The sequence below is a fragment of the Echinops telfairi genome, unplaced genomic scaffold, assembly GCF_000313985.2.
Source record: "Echinops telfairi isolate 266 unplaced genomic scaffold, ASM31398v2 ScPeMD7_18;HRSCAF=68, whole genome shotgun sequence".
In the NCBI taxonomy this organism is placed as follows: Eukaryota; Metazoa; Chordata; class Mammalia; order Afrosoricida; family Tenrecidae; genus Echinops; species Echinops telfairi.
Window position 1 is genome coordinate 29,430,964 of NW_022103915.1, and position 19,465 is coordinate 29,450,428.

Consider the following 19,465-nt stretch of genomic DNA (forward strand, 5'->3'; position numbering starts at 1 on the left):
ATGGATTGTGATAAGAGTTGTATGAGTCCCTAATAAAATGATTAAAAAAGAAGTCCCACCTAAGCAAAGTCCACATTCACAGGACTGACTCCGAATGGGTAACCTCACATCCCTGTCAACCGTGGGTTTGCTACTGTTCCAAACTCACAATCACCTGAACTGCTCTACGGCTGAAATATCTGGTCCCTGCCCTCCCTTATCTAACCACTTCCTTCTGGCTTCCCTTCCTGTGCGCCCCGTTCACTGCCCATGGGTGCTGGGAAGCACTGCACACCCAGGCAGCGGAGGACCAAATGAGCACTGCCTCCGTCAGCAGCAGAAGGATGTGGCTCCCCTGCCTCCAATTTCAACCTCCGTCACTCCGTACCAATTTAAGCTCTCTTACTATTCCCTCCTTCGGATTTGGATTATATCGCTTACATTCCTTGGATCACAGATGTTGGTGTGCTTCTTCCAGGTGAGCTAGTTGACGCATCACTTAGATGGCGGCGTGTTTGAAAACACGCCTGTAAGACCTCAGACACTGTTCTTTCCGATAGCAGGCACCACTCATGTCTTCACCACACTGCCGCAGCACCCGCGTTTCCTCCATGAGGGCCTTAATTGTGAGATTCTGGTGTGCAGAGGCTTCGATGGCAGCGAAGTACACACGGAGTCAGCCTCTGGTGATTTCCCTCTGACCATAATTGAAGGGTGGGAATAATCTGGTTATCAGACAGAGTATTGTACAGACGATTATAAAAATTTAAGTGATAAATATGACTTGAGAAAACTGTAGCTATCACAAATTGTAATTCCTTGGTAAAATCTCCTTTTAAGAAGAATGCATTTCAGTGTAAAGGATGAGCTGCTTTAAAGAAGCAATACAGGTGCAGACTGCACTGGAAAGTGGGCTGTGGTAGACGTAGTAAGGGGCGACATCTAACACCCTATCGTTTGATCTCCCTTTTGACCCATTTTAAAGTTGATCTAGTTCTTAACATTTTCTGTTTTCTTTTAAACTGGGGTTTTCCTCGACTTTATTTTGTTACTGTTGTTGGAGGGGGGGTTTGTTTGTTTTCTTAACTACTTTTGTTTATATGTGTTCTTTTGAATAAAAACTCCAGGATGGGTGAATCTAGGGACAGTAAATGGATTAAGGATTCCCTGGGGACAGGGCAGGGGTGGGACATTTTGAGGGGAAATGGGAAGCTAATAACAAGGAATATAGCAAAGAAGAAAATGTTCTAAAATTGATTATGGTAGTGATTGTACAAATTTTCTTGATATGATTGAACTATTGAATTGTATGGTATTTGAATTGCGTCCCAATAAAACTGTTTATTTTAAAAAAAGAAGCAATGTAGGTCAACGAGCACAGCATGTAAGTGGTATGTGCAGAGCAAAACCTGGTGGCGGTCTGAATGCCTGAAGTCAGGGAACATGAGCTTCAGCCTCATCACCTCTCAGGATTCCACTAACCACCTCCCACTGGTCTCCCTGCTGACAACCTCTCCCCACTCTAGACTATCCTCCATGTAGCTGCCAGATTCACCTTCCTGGAAAACAAGGTCACTAGCATTCTCTGCTTTTAAATCTTCGTGGACTCCCTACCTGGTATAAAAGAAACCCAAGGTTTTCCAACTTGAATCAACACTCAAACTTGCACACCATGCTCTGAAAATACCAGGCACCTTTACCAGGCCACACCTGATCCGGTGCTGTCAAATCCATTCCAGACCCTCGCAGCCTTACAGGACAGGGTTGCTATGGATCAGAAGACTGAAGACGAATAAACGCACCTGAAAGATGGTGCTGGCGAAGAATACTGAAATGACCACAGGTGGGCAGAAGAACAGACAAGTCTACCTTTGAAAGAAGTACAGCCAGAATGTTCCTTGGAAGCCAGAAGGCCGTGACTTCGCCCCACGTGATGAGGGGAGATCAGTCCCTGGAAGAGGCCGAGTAGAAGGGCGGCAAAGAGAAGACGACGCTCGACTAGATGGAGCGGCCCGGTGGCAACGACAGGCTCCAGCATCACCAGTGTGAGGACGGCCCTGGAGCAGGCAGGGTTGACTGCTGTGCGACGGAATCGCGGCCCTAGAACCAGCTCGGCGGCACCTGACAACGAGAGCGGGGAGCGGAGTGAGCTGCCCCCAGGGTGTGCACAGCTGTCACCTGTGTGAAGTGGCTTGCCGTGTCTTTCTCCCACCGAGCAGCGGGAAGACGGTCTAGCTGCCTGCCTCTGGGTCAGCGGCTGAGTCCTGTGCCACTGCACCCCGAAACCAGTCAGGGGAGCACACAGGGAAAGATGCAAGTGAAGAGAACTGGGGAAGAAAAAGAAGAGCAAGGGCCAGCGAAAGCACCGAGACCGACCGTGGAGAAGCGCCTGACGGGGTGGCCTCTGCATGAATGAGGGTATGTGCGTGCCCACCACCATCAGCCACTGAGTCGTTTCAACCACTATCCACCGAGACGCTACCAAGTGAATCACCCAAGTGTGTGGCAGGGTGCCAGGCAGGCAAGGCTCCCTCTCTGACTGTTCGCCTGAAACTGCAAGGACCCTTTTATCGCTAAGTCCAATGGACCCAGCTCAGGCCTCACCGGTCCCTTCTTCCTGGTGGCATGAAACCCTGTGGGCCACTTCTCTCGCTACTCTTCTCTCCTGGTTCCTGCACACCATCAGACCAAACCCCAAACTCCCTGCCACTGAGTGGATGCTGACAGTGACTGTCCACAGAAGCCTGGCTTCCCTCGCGCCCTCCTCCTCAGTCTCCTGTTGTGAGCTCTTCTTGGGGCGTGGGTTCCTCGGGATCTGACCTTGGTTCGCTTCTCTTCTTGACCGATACCCTCTTGGGTACTTAGGAGCCCACTGACCACCTCAGTGCTCATGACCTCCAGCTCTCTGCAGCCCAGAACCTGGTCCAGAGCACCAGGCCCACATGCCTCCTGGACATACCCTGCTGCCCAACTCACAGGCACCTCAAACCAACAGGATCCCAAACTGAATGCACCCTCTGCCCTGACCCCTGTTCCTCACTCATTTAATGAGCACTCACAGGACCTACAAAGTGCCAGGTTCTGGGGGCGCAGGGCAGACACTGCTGCAGCTTGCAATTTAGTGGAGGAGATAGAGCTAAATGATAGCACGGTAGATCGTTAGAACCTATGATTTGGGTGACAGAAAAGTTACAAAATACGACAAGAGCATATTAAAGAGACTAAACTTAGATTCGAAGCATTGTTACTATCATTATTAGTTGAAGAAGGAATGTTTAAGCTGAACCAGAAGTGTACAGCAGCATCAGCCCAAGAGAGAACAAAAGTGAGTATCCTGGGCCAAAGGAACTACGGGAGCAAAGCGAAGAGCTTGGTGTGGCAGGATAAGGTGGTGGGTGTGAAAGGAAGCCAGGCCCAAGCCACCCAGGATCAGGTGAAGAATCTGGGACTCTCACATTCTCCATTAAAGGGTTTTAAGCATGAGTGTAAAGTGGCTAAGCTTCAGGGACACAGGAAGAGTAGGAATGTGAGAGGAGAGATCAGTTACAGGTGACTTCAGCATCCCAGGTGAGACAATGGTGGCTTAAACCATTTCTCCTTTTCCAAGTTCATTTGCTCCCGCTCCCGCCCCCTCCCCCCCAAACCAACGAACAAAAAGCTAGACTCAGAAAAGACTTTGCTCTGAGAGGGCTGCCTGATGAATGGACATCAATTCTCATTACAACAAAAATATCATCGCCATGAAAACTTTGCACACAACCCAAAGTATTTCTCAACCCAAGCCAGCAGGAGTTCAACGGAATTCCAGTATTCCCCCAGCATCTGTGTCCTTCGGAATGGGTTGTATGGACATATGGTCTGTGGCTGTTACAACACGTGTGTTCTCTGAATGCATCACAGAAGTCTAAGGTGGGTGTTCTCACCCTTCTAGATGCAGAGCAGTGAAAACAGGCATTGATGCATTCACACTTTGCATGTAGCATGTGCTTGCAGTTAGTAGAATCTGGACAAATTCACCTCTGGTTTTGTGAAGACAAAAGGCATGGTAGAAAACCAGGTAATTAATTCCACGTAACTTCTGCAATGGACAGTGTTTTTGCTTGTTTGTTTGTTTGGACAGGGTTTGAAAGGCGATCTAGACTCTAAGCTAAGAATTTGTAGGCTATGTATGGATTATGAACAGGATAAACTATGTTATCGATGTCAGACTTGAGCACACCTCAGAAGTTTCTTTGATCAGTGAGCACACACATATAAAGGGTTTAATGGCTGCATTGGAGATGCAGCAACGAAGGTTGGGAAAATATTCAAAAATCTATCTATTGCTAATTATTTCATATCACAAATTTGGCTACATGTGGTTCATAATTTGACCTGATGGCCAACATGTACCATTAGTGTTCCACACACCATGCTCTCTCCCTCCTCTGCTTGGAATGTTCTCTCCCACCCCCATCTCGGCTAACTTCTACTCATCCTTTGAGTCTCAGCTGAAAACCTAATTTCTTCTTGAACTACCTTTCCAAACACCCCTCAGAGTAAAAAGAGGCTAAGGATATAGGGTATCCCTGTATCTTACTGTGTGCACTCCAACCACGGAACGGATCTGAAAGATCAAGGATCTGGAGACCGAAGAGCATGCCTGTTTCACCACTGGTATTCCCAAGTCCAGGCACAGCACAATGCCTGGGTAGAATCTCTGTCAAGCTGGGTGAACTTCCTGATGGAGGTAACCCTCCACTCCACACTCCTGGGAGTCAACAAGGTCATTCCTGCTCTCCCTCTCTACCCAGAAGCCCCCAGACTGATAAAATAGCATAGGTCAGCACTTGCGGGTTATACTTTGGAAAGACTGTCAAACTCTACACACAGGATTGAGCTTTGGAAAGAAGAGGGAAAACTTGGCAAATATCTAGGCAATTCGCAGAAATGAAAGCTAGAAAAGACAAATAAATGAGTCCCACATGGCAGAAAGAATCCTACCCCAAGGACTCCTCACCCAAATGTTTCCTTCCTTCAGGGCTAGTTGAATCTAGTTGGTTCTAGAAGCACGGATGTCTCCATATCTTGAACAGAGCTGTATTTCAGATCAGTTGATAAATACCCACTAATTATCGCGACACAGAAAACAAAAGTCAGGCCAACAGGTGCCATGCACTGCTCTCTGACCTTTCGACATCATCGAAGCTCCGGTGACACAGGTAGCAGCAGCTCCACTGAACCGATGAGGAAACAGGGGGAGCGGTTAAGTAACTTGTCTAGGAATTGCCAAGGCTGGCGTTGAAAGTAAAACAATTCTATGTTCCAAGTTCTCTAGATAACAGAAATAGCTAACGGTAAAATTCACTGCCATTGAGTCAATTCTGACACACAACGACCCATTAGAATAGAGTAGAACTGACTTTGTGATCTTTCAGGCTGTAAGGCTTGACTGACAGCCTCATCTTTCTCCCTCAGTGGGGCTGGTGGACTCGAACTACTGATCTTGCAATTAGTGGCCCAATGCATAACCCAGTACACCATCAGGGCTGCTTAGAGCTAACTTCAGAGAGCACTGATTAGATGCCGGGCACTGAAGTAAGTGCTTCACCTGAATTTCTCATCTCATCCTGCCCACAGCGGTGGAAGATCATCTCCAGGTGACCTTTTATGACCAACATTCACCCCAGGACTTGGAGGAAGCCTGGGCGCATCTCTCCTGAACCAACAGGTGACTAGAGTGTCAGGAACATGCACCAGGGGAGGAGCTCTACATGCCCCATTCCAATGGCAAGCTGGAGCCTGCGACAACATTCCCTGACACCCAGTGGCTAGCCGGCCCCGGGATGCCAGCAATGTGCATCTGCCCAGCCCCGGGGACAAGTTCCACCTCAAAGTGTACAGAGCATGACACAAACATGAAGTGTGGAAAACACATTCCTTATGAACAGTTCCCCCATCAAATTCCCTGCATCCTTCTCCAGCAACGTTATCAGAGGCATAATTCAATCCAGCCAATAGGAGAGGTCTACGAAAAAGGCTGAAAAATGTAACCAATCAGGAAAGCTATTTTTGTGAGAAAGAAGAAAAATGTCACCAAAAAGGGTCAGCAGATAACCCTATTGGGCTGAAAATAACTGCCCAGCTGGCAGAGCAGTCCGGGAACGGGCGGAGGGCAAGTGACGTAATGTGGAGTGTCAAGGGAGCCCCACCAAGGGACGCTGCTGGGTTGAGGACACTGGCCTAATTTGGGAACGAGAGCCCAGCAGCATTTCTCAGATTCCGGCTAGAGAATTTGGCTAACTTTCAGATGGGCGTCCTTGCAGGGACAGAGGATGGGGGCAGAGAAAGGAACAGCTGTGACTCATGCACTTCAACGGACAACTGGACCAACAAGGGTGATCAAGTGAGAACTCCAGGAAATTCCCACAGGATAACCCAAAAGCCTCTTCGCTCCTGTCCAGCAGGTCGGAGAAGCTAGGCTGAGCACCTGGGCTAGTGTCTGAGCATCAGAGATCTGCTGAGCAACTCTGGACAAGGTCTCCGTGTCCTCAGCGCTACGGCCAGGGAACAGCAGTACCTACTTCAAGAGCTGTTAGGAAGTTGAACTAGAATCTTGCATAAGAAGTGATTGACAGATGGCAATTATGACAGGTAAGCTAGACCTTCTATTAGTATGTCTTTAACTGGTAAAACAAATGCTAAGATAAAAAGTTGACTAGCCCCGGGTAAGCAGAAGAGGAACAAAGCGGGAGGCTCTCACTTCAAGATCTCAAAACCTACTACTGAAGAGCCACCTAGTCAAAACAGCCTGGGCCCATGACAACGCTCGATGCAGAGGCCAATGGAACAGAAGTGGGAACCCAGAGATAAATCCATCCATTTATACGCAGTTGATTCTTTTAAATAGTTTTAATGGCGTATACTTCATCATACCATTTAATCGTTCAACCATATTAAGAAGATGTGTGCAATCATCACCACCATCAATTTCAAAAGTTTCTTCTTGTCCTCATTGTTAGCTCTCTATATCCCTCCCCACCACGCCTCGCCCTCCACTGCCATACCCCTAAGCAATTATCCACCCAGTAACTGTCTCCATAGAGCCCTATCCTGGATCTCACACACAGAAAACCTTACAAAACACAAACAGGAAGAAAACAAACCAAAAACCAATGACAACAACTAGACATAATATGGAAAACTCTCAATCATAAAGTAAGAGGACAATATTAAAAACGGAAACACTTTTATAATGGGTCAAAAGGGAGATCTAACGATAAAGTATTGACCTATCTACATTTTCATCATCGACTTTACAATGCTCTCTGTCTGATAGGGTAGACATCCTTCATCTATGTTCAAAGGGGTTCACTGGAGGCTTAATTCCTGTGGGGACCCTGCAAATAGACCTTGGCCCTCCACTGTCATCCACAGCCTTCTAGACAGCTGGTTTTTGACAAAGAGCTGAAACACATTAAATGGGGGAAGATAAATTGTCTTTAACAAATGGCCCTAGCATATCTGGATATCCATTAGCGAAAGAATGAAAACAGAGCCTGTCTCTCACATCATATACCAAAACGAACTCAGAGTGGATAAAAAACCTAAATGTAAAACCGAGGACGATAAAGACTGCCAATGAAACAACAGGGACACATTTAGAGGCCCTGGTACAAGGCATAAAGACACCATCACACACAATGAAAAACACACACGGAGGCCCAAAGATGACTGTGACCTCCTAAACATTAGGCACTTATAGCGCCCAAAGATCTTGCCAAGAGTGAAGAGAGAACTCAGACTGGGGGATATTCTTGACAGTGGCCCATTGAATAAAGGACTCGTCTCTAAAATGGAAAGAAAATGTCCACACTGCAAGGAGACAAATAAACCTTGTTAAAATGGACAAAAGACATAAAGAAACACTTCACTGAAGACATTCAGACGGCCAACAAACAGATGAGGGAACAGCCATGCGAGAGATGCAAGCCAAAACAACACTGAGACAGCACCTCCCCCAGTACTGATAACAACAAGTTCCAAACAACAGACACCATCACGTGCTGGAGAGGATGTGCAAACACCAGAAGCCTTGCACACGGCTGCTGGGACTGGAAAACAGTGCAACCACTGTGGGAGGCAGCGTGTGCTGAAGGAAGGAAGGAAGGAAGGGAGGAAGGAAGGAAGGGAGGGAGGGAGAGAAACAAACTAGGAAGAAAAATGCCATTGGACCGTCATCCTTCTACTTGGTTATATGAGGGGGTGCCCCCCCCAAAAAAAAACCTGATTTTTTTTCAAAGTTATGTATTTAAATTTTTTACAAAACAACCTTATCACCTTCAAAGTACTCTCCATTACACCTAATACATTTGTCAACTCTGCGATTCCATTCTTGGAAACATTTGTCAACCTCATCCGTTTGGATGCCTCCCAGACCTCCCTTGTTTTTCCTCTTCACCTCTTCTAGGTCATCAAATCGCTATCCTTTCATGTCCCTCTTCGTTTGCGGAAACAAAAAGAAGTCGCACGAGGTTAGGTTAGGTGAGAAAGGTGCGTGGGGCAAAAGAGTCACGCTGTTTTTTGCCAAAAGTTGGCTTGCTAAGATGGCTGCAGGAGCAGGTGCATTTTCGTGGTGGTGGCCAAACCAGTCCCCTGTCCACAATCGGGCCTTTTTTGTCTCACACTATTACGCAATTTTTTCAGAACCTCTAGATAGACAGTTGATTAACAGTATGACCTGGGTGGAATGAACTCCAAATGCACTATCGCCCTCACATCAAAAAAAACAAACAGTTTTGGGGGTACCCCCTCATACATGCACACCATTCACAACAGCATTAGGATACATGGCAACAACCTCAATACACAATACTGGAAGACTCTATCGACAAACTTTGGTACATCACGCCATGTGAAAGAACAGCTATGCAATCTTCAAGAACAATGAAGCTGCAAAACAGCTCACCGCGTGGATAAACCTGGAGGACATGATGCTGAGTGAAATTAGTCAAGCGCAAAAGGACCAAAATTGTATGAGATCATTGTTATTTTTTTCATCAAGAAAAGGTTTTCATACCTTTTTCTCTCTGTAAAGAAGCAGACTTGGATGGCTCCTAGGAGTAGGAGGAAGGGGAAGGAGGGAAGGACAGGCTATTAGGTAGGCAAGTGTTAGCTCTGGTGAAGGGGAAGGCAATATACAATAAGAGGAAGGTGGCACAGAGTGATGGAGGCAGGAGAAGACACTGGCAAGCTGGCAAGAGTTAAAGGCGGTAGAGGCAAACACAGCTATGTACATACTCCTGCAACAACTCCTTTGACGAGATATGGGGAGAGACACACAGGCTGAGGAGGTGGGGGAGAGTGGATGGACCCGAGATATTCACAGGTTTGACAAAGGGTCTTTGTGTATGTGCATTTACTTCTGCTGCATCTATATTCACGAATGTGATGAATTATACCGGGGACCAAGTTATGAAAACTCCTTAGACATAATCGAATACCTTAAAGCAGCGGTTCTCAACCTGTGGGTCTTGACCCCTTTCGGGGTTGAATGACCCTTTCACAGGGGTCACCTGATTCATAACAGTAGCAAAATGACAGTGATGGAGTACCAATGAAACTAATTTTATGGTTGGGGGGGTCACCACCACATGAGGAACTGTATAAAAGGGTCGCGGCATGAGGAAGGTGGAGAACCACTGGCTTAAGGAAACGAGTTGCCGGGCCTACAGAATCAGGACCACAATCTTGAGCGACACCCAGGTCAACTGGCATACACAGTTCATGAAAACAGTGTTCTTCATCCTACTTGGGTGAGTAGTGACTAGGGTCTCAAAAGGTAGTAAGCAGATAAGGTGCAATTATTGGTTTCTTTTGGGCTAGAGGAAAGAGTGATGAAAATTAAGACACCTAGAAACAATTAGCACAAAGGACTAATGGAGCACAGAACACCAGTGTCCACAGCCTGAGAGCAGAACTAAATAGTGGCCAGCTCCCACTGCCAACTGCTCCACAGAGGATCACATTAGATCCCAGATGGGGAGTGAGAAAAACGTAAAGCAGAATGCACAATCATCAAAGAGATCAGAATTACTAGTCAGAGAGAGACTGGTAGGGCCCTGAAGCTTCGGGTTTGCAACTGAACTCATTTCAACAATCTACCACGTAAGTTCAAAAGAGCAGCAATTACCCAACCAACTTTGGAGGGTTCAGAGGGAAAGGCGGAGTGGAAGCAGGAAGCATATGGAACAAGTGATGGTACGTGGCGAGGATTGCAATGAGTTGTATCAGAATGTGTAGGAGTTGTTGAATGTACAATTATGATGTGCTCTGTAACCCTCACCGAATTCACAATAAAAACCTTCGCAACCAATTTTAAAAAGAAATAAAAAGCAGTGTCGGCCCAAATGAGGAATGTTTACCCCAAAGGCCATCTCTGGAGAGGTTTGCCCAAGAGTGCTTTCCCATGATCAGTGTGATGTAACTTGGCATTTTCTTGGACAAGAAGCAGTCACTGGAATGGAGGGGAGCTGAAGGCTCGTCTAGAGAAATCCAGTTAAATCTCAGCGCTGCTCCCCCACAGCAAATTACACACTTCAGATATGCACACGTTACCTTCCAGCAGTCCTCAAGAATTAGATTGCCAACCTGACTTGCTAACTAAATTATGCTTCTAGTAGCTCTAAGACCGGTTTGGGACAGCTGGCTCAGAAAGGGTGCCATCGGAAACGTGCTCAGTTGACTGTCTGGCGAGGTCACTGTGGATGGGGTCCAGCGCTGGGAGCCTGACACGCTGTGTCTGGAGTTTGAAGGCAATCCTCTGAACAGCAGCACAAGTCCAGTTGGTTGAACCAGTATAACCATGGGAAGAGTTACCTTTCTGGTTAATCGGTAAAATGAGTGGAGATCTTTGAATGATGAAGTCAGCAGTGGGGGAGGAGGAGAGTCATTAGTTGGCCTGAGCGACTGGCATCCCCCGGCAGAGCCCTAGGCTTGCTGAGGAGAAGCCACACTGGTGACTCATCCGGGTAACCTGCAGCTTAGGGGCAGAACAGTTCTCACTGCAGTCTCCACAACCTCTGATTAGAAAACGAAAGCGGAATGCGGATGTAGCTATGACAAATGTCTTTCCTCTCATACCTCAGCCTAAGAAAAACACCTTTGTGCCAATTCTGTTCTAGTTTCTCCGGTGTGTCAGTGGAGAATTGCCTCCTCCGTCCCCAGGCCCCCTTTCTCCCTTGGTAGGAAATGCCATCTTATGGGGGCAGCGTTGTGCCGAGTCAAACATTCCTGGGAAACTTGGGGGGTAAGACCCAGTTCTGATCATGGACCTGTAGCTAGAAGCCCACTTGTGGACATTTTCCTCACTAACGGGCACATTCGGTTGGCGTACACCTTGAACTCGTCTATGCCGCCCCCCCCTGCCTGCAATTCTAGGGGCAGCCAGCCCTCTCACAACTGTGGGCAGGGTGGCGGAACAGGAGCTGAAGGAGCGAGGGCAGTGCAGGGCAGGGCAGGGCACCTCCCACACTGGGCCCGCCCTGCCCTCCCCATCACTGGACTTCTCGCTGCGTGAGACAAAGCCCGAGTGTTTGATTCAAGCACCAGAGCCGAGTGTTTGCTACTTGTAGCCAAATTCACTGACACAGCAAGCGACCTGAAAACCAATCCACCCTCAAGCAGCACTCAGTGGCCCCGGGAGCCAGGCAGCTCACCTCCCTGAGTCCATCTGAGACGTCAGCCAGGGAAGAAGTGGTGAGCGAGGGGCAGGCCTTTCACAGGGGGGGTCAGTGGGGCAGTCTGCTGCAATGTGCCTCTCCACCTCAGACACCCACGTTCCGGAGAAATCCTGGTCCCCTTCCCAGGGGGCAGTTATGAATTGGTTCACCAAGGGCTTTACCTATCCCTCCTTTACTTTCTCGTCCCTTGGTGAATCAGGTCTTGGAATCACTGAATTACGAACGAGAGAAGTTCAACAACTTGATCCACCCGAGTCTCGGGGCTCATGTGTGTGGCAGAGCCAGGCCTTCAAGCCAGGCCTCTATAACTGCCTGGCCTGGGCTCTCCCTCTTCATAAAAGGGGTGCCCTCTGACTCTGGAGAGCCTGCACCCCTCCTTGGGTCAGCAGGCCACTGCTGAGAGATGCGACTATGAGATTTCCAAATCGATTTTAAGAGCAGCGTTGGCGTACTTTCTCTTAGTCTGCGGTCCTTTTAGGAAGATGGTAAAGCCCTGTCCCCAGACTCATGTCCTCGTCATTGATTGAATGACTGTGGTGTGGTGCTGATTGATGTGCTCTTAAATGCAGTTGTCCCACACCAACCCGCCGCTATTGTTATTGCCAGTTTGCAGAAAATGAAAAGGGAGGTGACAATGATCAGGGGACTGGCTCAAGATCCAGCGGTGAGGGGTGCCCCAGCTCAAGCCCTCTCGAAGCAGGTGCTTCTCTGCTTCCTTCCCCAGAGCTCCCATTCCACCCCCCCACCCCAACTTCACTAACCAACAAGCCCAGCATGAGCTCATTCCCACCCCACTCTCTAGTACCTCTGGTATGTGGATTCACCTCTTCTCGGATAACTCCATCCTAGAATATAGTCGGCGAGGGGACAAAAATAAATACAGCAAGTAATGCGTTCAGAATCGGAATGTAAATGGGCACCCGCACAAGTCTTGGGATCTAATTTTAGAAAGAAACAGCCAAAAAGTCCCACACAGCGCAGTGAGCATCTGGTCTCGTGGGAGGCTGCCCACAGGGCTTCAATCCGCACTTAACCCAGGAAGAGAAGAAGTCCTGGAATCCCAACTGGCACTTCGTTTTGAGGCAACCAGCAGGGCAAGGCGCAGAATGACTTTCAGTGTGTTCGCCAAGAAAAGGGCTGAGACCCAGAATTAAAACATCTCTGGGGAGAGGAGGTGATAAGCCCCGAGAAGGTTCTCAGACACCAAATATTCTGTTAAAATTTGCCGAACCACGCTCCAAGATCGTCCAGATTAACTTCCCACCTCTTCAATGGACCACCCTGAGTCTTCAAGCTCAAGTACACAGATTTTGTTGACATCTTCGTCCGTTTGATGGACGCCCAGAATGAGGTTTGTCATCAATTGACATTTCACCTTTTTCAAATGAGAAACCCACTCATGTACACTTGAGTTTTTCCCATAGCGCTGTCCTTGTACGCGGTGTTCAACATCACAACAGTTTCTGCGGCATTTTTTCCCAGCAGGAAACAAAATTTCACAGCCCCTACGCTGTTCCCTTAAATTGGCCACCACGGAAAAAACAGGTTTGAGCAAAACTGCTTTTACAAAAAAAAATCACTGTGACCAGAGAGAACCTTCCCAGGCAACGCCACTGAGCTCACTAACTCAGAGCAAGTTGCTCGATGCTTGCTTAGCGGGGATAACGTGTACTATGAAAGTGGAGCTTTTTTCCATTTGGAGGGGGTACCCCCTTATGTCCTGCACCATTACATGCCTGGCAGCCCAATCACCTTGTCCACAGACATGAGAGGTGAGTGCTGCATGCAGGAAGCTGTCACATCTGCGACGTTCACTTACGTCTTCCACATCCCATTCCCAGAACAAGATTTCTGAGCTCTACCATGACTTTCTGGGGCCAGGATGCATAAGCACTAGGAGGGACACTGCCCGAAAGTTGAACTCGGCACATAGCTGTACCTAAAATACAATGTCGTGGGTGCTGCAAGGGCGGTACTGTGGCCAAAGTCACAAAGTGACAGCCGTCCTGCCAAATTTAGCCCATACAGGGTTTTCATTGTTATAATTAGGTGCTAACATAAACACCTGCTGCTTTCATGTAAACTTGTATGACTGCGGTATCTTATGAAACCTGAAGTTGTAGCACCACAGGGTCTACCCCACAGGGTCAGCAGCAGCAGACAGCTTCAGTTAAGGAACCATTGATTCCTTGACTGGGGGCACCTGTCCTCCAATTTCGTGCTAACCCAGCCCGACCCCACTCTGTTGTCTGCCAGCCATGAGGTTAAAGACAGGTTGCCAGGTACTCTGTGCTGCCCCAGCTCTCTTTCTGGAGTAGGAGACTGATTCTCCATCTCCATACCCCAAGGATAAGTCAGAAAAGGAGAGAGTGTGCAGGGACCGCATGGAGAGCGGAGCAGAGTGGGGCGGTGACTGCCTCTGAAAGTGGGAATCCCTACATCTCTGATCAATCAGGCAAGCGGGCCTGGGTCTTCCAGTTAACCCATTGTGTCAGGGTGCCCTTCACGTGTTTATTTGACCTGCCTGGCCCTTTAGCTTCCTCATCCAAGCTGGACAAGCCAGGTTTCCCACTGTCTGTGGACTCACCATCTACGAAGGCAGATGCATGGCTGGCAGACAAACTATAGCAGGCACTGTGGATGCCAAGGGGAAGGGACCCTCAGTCTCCCTAAAGACGCGAGGGAACAGCTGACACAGAGATGGCCCTGAGGCTAAATCATGAAGGGCAACATTTTTTCCTCCTCCAAAAAGGGCAAGAGGAAGGCTTGACATGAACTGCCACCTTTCAGCTGTCTTCCTATGGACAGAAGTAGAACAGTGCCCTGGCATAGGATGTGTTGTTCCTCAGGATGACCCATCCTCCACCAAGAATCTGGACAAGTTCCCATAAACCCAGGCCATGACGAAGTTTCCAGAAAAGTGAGACCAGTTAATCCTCTTCCTGTCTGAACACTGAGACACATGCAGATCCCCACGGAGAGTACATGTCCAGTTGGGGAGCTCAGCTTTAACATCAATCCATGCCTCGTCCATTTCCTGCTAATCAGACACATGCCAAGGGAGAGAACTCCCAAATCAAGACAGGAAGCGGGGCTGGCGTGAAAAGTAAATGTGGGGTGCAATAGCAAAGTGTGGTAAAGAAAGTGGATGGCGCCTGGCTATGAGAAAAGCGTCTGGGGTCTTAAAGGCTTATTTTCAAGTAAGTAGCCATCTACGTGAGACGTCCACTTTGGAAGAAGTACACCAACATCTGTGACCCAAGGATTGTAAATAGTATAATCCAAATCCAAAGGAGGGAATGGTACCAAAGATTAAATTATGGAAATTCTGTTACTAAACAAGAGTGCCTTGGAGAGATGAGTAGCGAAGATCAAAAGGATAAACCTGACTTGAATGGTTAAAACCTTGTCAGTTGATCCCCTCTTTGATGATCTGGTTTTCAACATTGTCTGTGTTTGTTTGTTTGTTCACATTAGGGTTTAATCTCAGATCTGTTATGTCATCGGGGGTCACCCTCTGAAGCTGTGTTTTATGTTTTTCAGTATATGCAGCCCAGGATTGATGAACCTATTGGGACAGCCAGTAGAATAAGGGTTTTGAGGTGGGAAGGGACAGTGGTGGTGGAGGTGTGGAAGGGAGACAATGTGAAAGTGGCCAGGAAGGAAAAGAATGGTTGGAAACTGACTGTGGTAGCAATTGTACAATACTGCTTGACATGAATGAACTATGGAATGACTGATCTATGTAGTAACTCCCAATTAAAAGAAACTGAAAATTAAACAAAAAAAAAAAGGAAGAAGAAATTCTGGTTTGCAGAAAGCTATATGGATGACAGTGGAAGGCCAAAACACATTTGTAGGATTTGCACTTGGAATATGCCTCTGGTGATTTCCCTTTGACCATCACTGAGGGATGGGAATCACCTGTCTGAATATCAGACAGAGTACTGTAGAGGCGATTAAGAACTTGGCATTTGATCGCCCTTTTGATACACTTTGAGCTTGATCTGCCTTTTCATATTTTGTTTCTTTTTCTTTTCCAAATTGGGGTTTATCTGTTTTATTTTGTTATTCTTGACTGTGATGTGTTTTTCTGTTTTTTGGCATATGAAACTCAGGTTGGGCAAATCTATAGAGACAAGAACTAGAGTAAGGGTTCTTGGGCGTGGGATGTGGCGGTGGGGATTGGGTGGAAGTCAAGGGCAGCTGATAGCAAAGCTTATGAGAAGGAAGAAAATGCTGTGAAACTGATTGTGGTAGCGATTGTACAACACTGCTTGGTATGACTGAACGACTGAATGATATGTTTCCTGGATTACGTCCCAATGCAATGGTTTGAAAAAAGAAAAAGAAACGTGGGGTCCCAAACTCTTGCTCACTAATAAACAGGAACGCTTCCAAGCAATTCCTTAGCTGTGTCTGCAGCACCCACCTCTCCCGTCAGGGTCGAAGAGGGATTCTTGCCACTGAGCTGATTCTCAATCTGAGCTGCCTCTGCTTGAGCCCGGCGACCCATCTTGGCCCCCTGTAAGGAGAGACGGAAGAACGCTACTGAGCCAAACGTGAGTTGTGGCAGAGGAGGAATTCTAGGAAAGTACATGAGGACAGGGCTGGCTCTACGGGGACATGGTGGACAATGGGATTTGCAGAACTTACTATCTTCTTACGAAACACTCCAAATCCTAAACAAGGCAGACTTAGTCTGCCAGTTCTATCTGGCAGACTAAGAAACTGGTGGGTTAACGATGGTAAGATTTCCCCCCTTTGCCACCACATGGCTACTGGCGCCAGTGAGCCGGCTCTCGCTCACAGTGACCGTCTGTGGAACCGCCCTAAACGCTGCCCAGTCCCACACCCTCTTCCTCAGCGTGGACCTTTTCCAACCCGCTGCTGTGGCTGTGGTGCCCATCCATCGCTCCGCGGGAGTCCCTCACACCCAGGGACCTCCTACTATATCAAGCTGGTCACTGCCTAGGGACCAGTCTTTGCTGATGGCATGGCCAACGTGAGACAGACCAAGTGTGTCCCCCGCCCCCATCCTCATTTCTAAGAGGCATTGAGACACCACTGTCCTGTGGTGCTATGCACGTTGCTAGGGCACTGGAATCTGCGCCGCCAGTGATGTTTCAATTACCAGCAGTCACCCAGGGGTGGACAGGTTTCTGCGAAACTCCAGCCTACGAAGAAAAGCCTAGCATTTGATTCGTGACAATTAGCCCCAGAAAACCACAACTACCCTAGGGACTGCAATAGCAAAGTTGCTTCTCTACCTGCAAGCACAGCTTCTAGAATGGGCAGAGGCAGCATGCCAGTTTGGGGAAGGGCTTGGTGAAGATTGCCACGCTATACACTGGAGGCACTGAAAGAGCCCTGGTGGCGATGTTGGGTAGGCACTAGACTGCTAACAGCAAGGTCAACGTTCTAACATCCTAGCAATTCTGAGGGAGAAAAATGAGACAATCCACTCTCACATGGATTTGTAGCCTCAGACGCCTTATAATAAGGTCCCTAGGCGGAGGAATGAACGTGATGGCAGTGGGTCTGGTTTGGTTTAATTGGCACCGAGTCAGCTCCCTCGCATCCTGATCCCGTGCCTGTCGAAGCCGAACTGGACTCCATCGGGTTTTCAGCAGCGGATTTTCTGGAAGTGGATCCCCGGACATTTCAGCAGGGAACATTCATCCTGTGTTCCCATCCAGATCAATGAGATGGCAAATGACATACAGACTGTTTGGAGAACCTATTTACAATTTACAGTTTTGCAGGTAATGATCAAAAAGGCATTTGGAAAGGATTCCTAAATTCGATGGGAACCGCTGGACCAAGAAGCAGAATCCTGGGAAGCGGAGACAATACTGAAGTTGTCAAGGATTTCATTTGACTTGGCTGCACAATCCGCCTCGACAGAGGCAGCCGTGCAGAAATCAAACAGGGCACCGCACTGGGGCAATGGTGGTGTACCTGACCCGAGCCGTGTTATTTTCAAGCACCTCATGTTCGAGCACAAGCTGGCCAATGGGTATGGAAGAACAAAGCATTGGGGCATCTGAATTCTGTTGATGAGGAATAAGACGTATACCCTGACTGCCAGGAGAGCAAGCACATCCGTCTTAGGAGAGCAACCAGAACAGTTCTCGGAAGCGAGGATGGTAGGACTCCATCTGACGTTGTTTGAGCATGCTGTTGAAAGGAGATCGTGCTTGATAGAGGATCGGAGGAGAAAGACCCCAAGGAGATAAGTTTGACACACTGGCTGCTAAAAGTGGGCTCAAAGATAGGAGCAATTGCGAGGACAGTGCAGCATCAGACAGTGCTTTGTTCCACTGCACCCAGGGTTGCTTTGAGCTGGAGCCGACTTGATGGCACCTAATACTTCAGCCTGGCAACTAACCAGAGAAATCAGCTAGCGGTTGCTTTGACTTGGACACGAGTCCCATTGGAAATTTACAGACGACAAGGGAAATCGGTCACACGAACCTGAGAGTTCAGCTTGGGAAGACAGAGAACCTCAAATTGAGAGTCATCAAATGAACTATTTTGCATGTGCTCCCCAGCCCTCCTGGCTCTGGCTCTCAAATGCTTCCCAGCACCCCCACCCCACGGGATTTGGGCAGCCCAATAGCTGTGGAAATAGTTCTAGTTACATTTAGAATGTGCAGAAATGGCTTTTAGATCCCCACAGTAACAGGGCCTCAGGCTGACACCATCTGACAGATGAGGAAAGTGAGCAGTGATTAAGTGACTAAGAGAAGTCCACGGACAAAGTCATCTTCCATCTCAAACCCCCGGTTCTTTCTATTCTAACCACCTCTGTGCAGTGGATTATTGCACACAGCAGCCCCATGGGACCGAGGAGACCTGCCCCAGAGGGTTTCCAAGGCTGGAAATCTCCAGGGAAGCAGACTGTCACACCCATCTCTGGCTGGTGCCTTTGACCTGCTGACCTTTTGGTTAGAGCTGAGCACTTTAACCATGGCACCACCAAAGCTCCTCGTTCTATGCCATGCTGTAGTTCCAATGTCACAGCTTTACGAATTGACACTGTCAGCAAATTGAGAGGGGCGTCACAAGAGCTCTATAAAAGTCCCATGTGTAGTGTTTCCACCTCAAACCCACGTGTCCACCATGCAGGCTTCTGGGATGAGGGAAAGAATCTGACCTTTCCGATGGTAAGTGGCTTGTTTTCTTCCCCCGACAGACCATCCCGGCCCTTCAGCCTGGGCTGGACTTCTCCATCTGTCACCGCAGCCGGGCTGGCCAACTCAAGAGAGTGGTTGTGCAAAACCAAAAATTCAATGGTCTTTTTTTTTTAATTCAATGATCCTGATGAAGTGCAGTTTCCAGGAGGTTTCTTTGAGGAATTGTGTGCTTTACAATTTTAAACGTTTGAAAGACCCTGCAAAAGTTCGCAAGTATGGCGGTAGCTCTGCTGTCGGATTTCATATGCCTTAAATCATCATCTGCTTAAGTCCCCTGCAAGCAGGGTCTGATGTGTTCCCAGCACCTAGGGTAAAGACAGGCACCCTGCTAGCTGAGTGGCTTACAAGCTAGTACAGTTAGTAGTTGGAATCCACCATCAGCTTCACAGGAGAAAGTTGAAAAGCTAGTCTCTGAAACCTACAGGGGAAGCTCTATCCTGTCCTAGAAGGTCATGCCAAGCCAGAACCGACTAGATGGCAGTGAGTATAGATAGAGAGGGCAACGACCCACACTCTGGAGGGACTCGGTATTTGTCAAAAGCCGGAGTGAACTATCACCCACAAGAC

The 19,465-nt window shown here is 48.1% G+C and overlaps 1 protein-coding gene across 1 annotated transcript in view; it reads right to left on the minus strand.

The window, feature by feature from the left end:
* IFT43 (intraflagellar transport 43) overlaps positions 1–19,465 on the minus strand; it is a 101,193-nt gene that overhangs the window by 80,367 nt on the left and 1,361 nt on the right. The window contains exon 2 of the mRNA XM_045287813.1: positions 16,132–16,224. Within this exon, the coding sequence (XP_045143748.1) occupies positions 16,132–16,224 (93 nt within the window). The remainder of the gene's footprint in view (positions 1–16,131; positions 16,225–19,465) is intronic.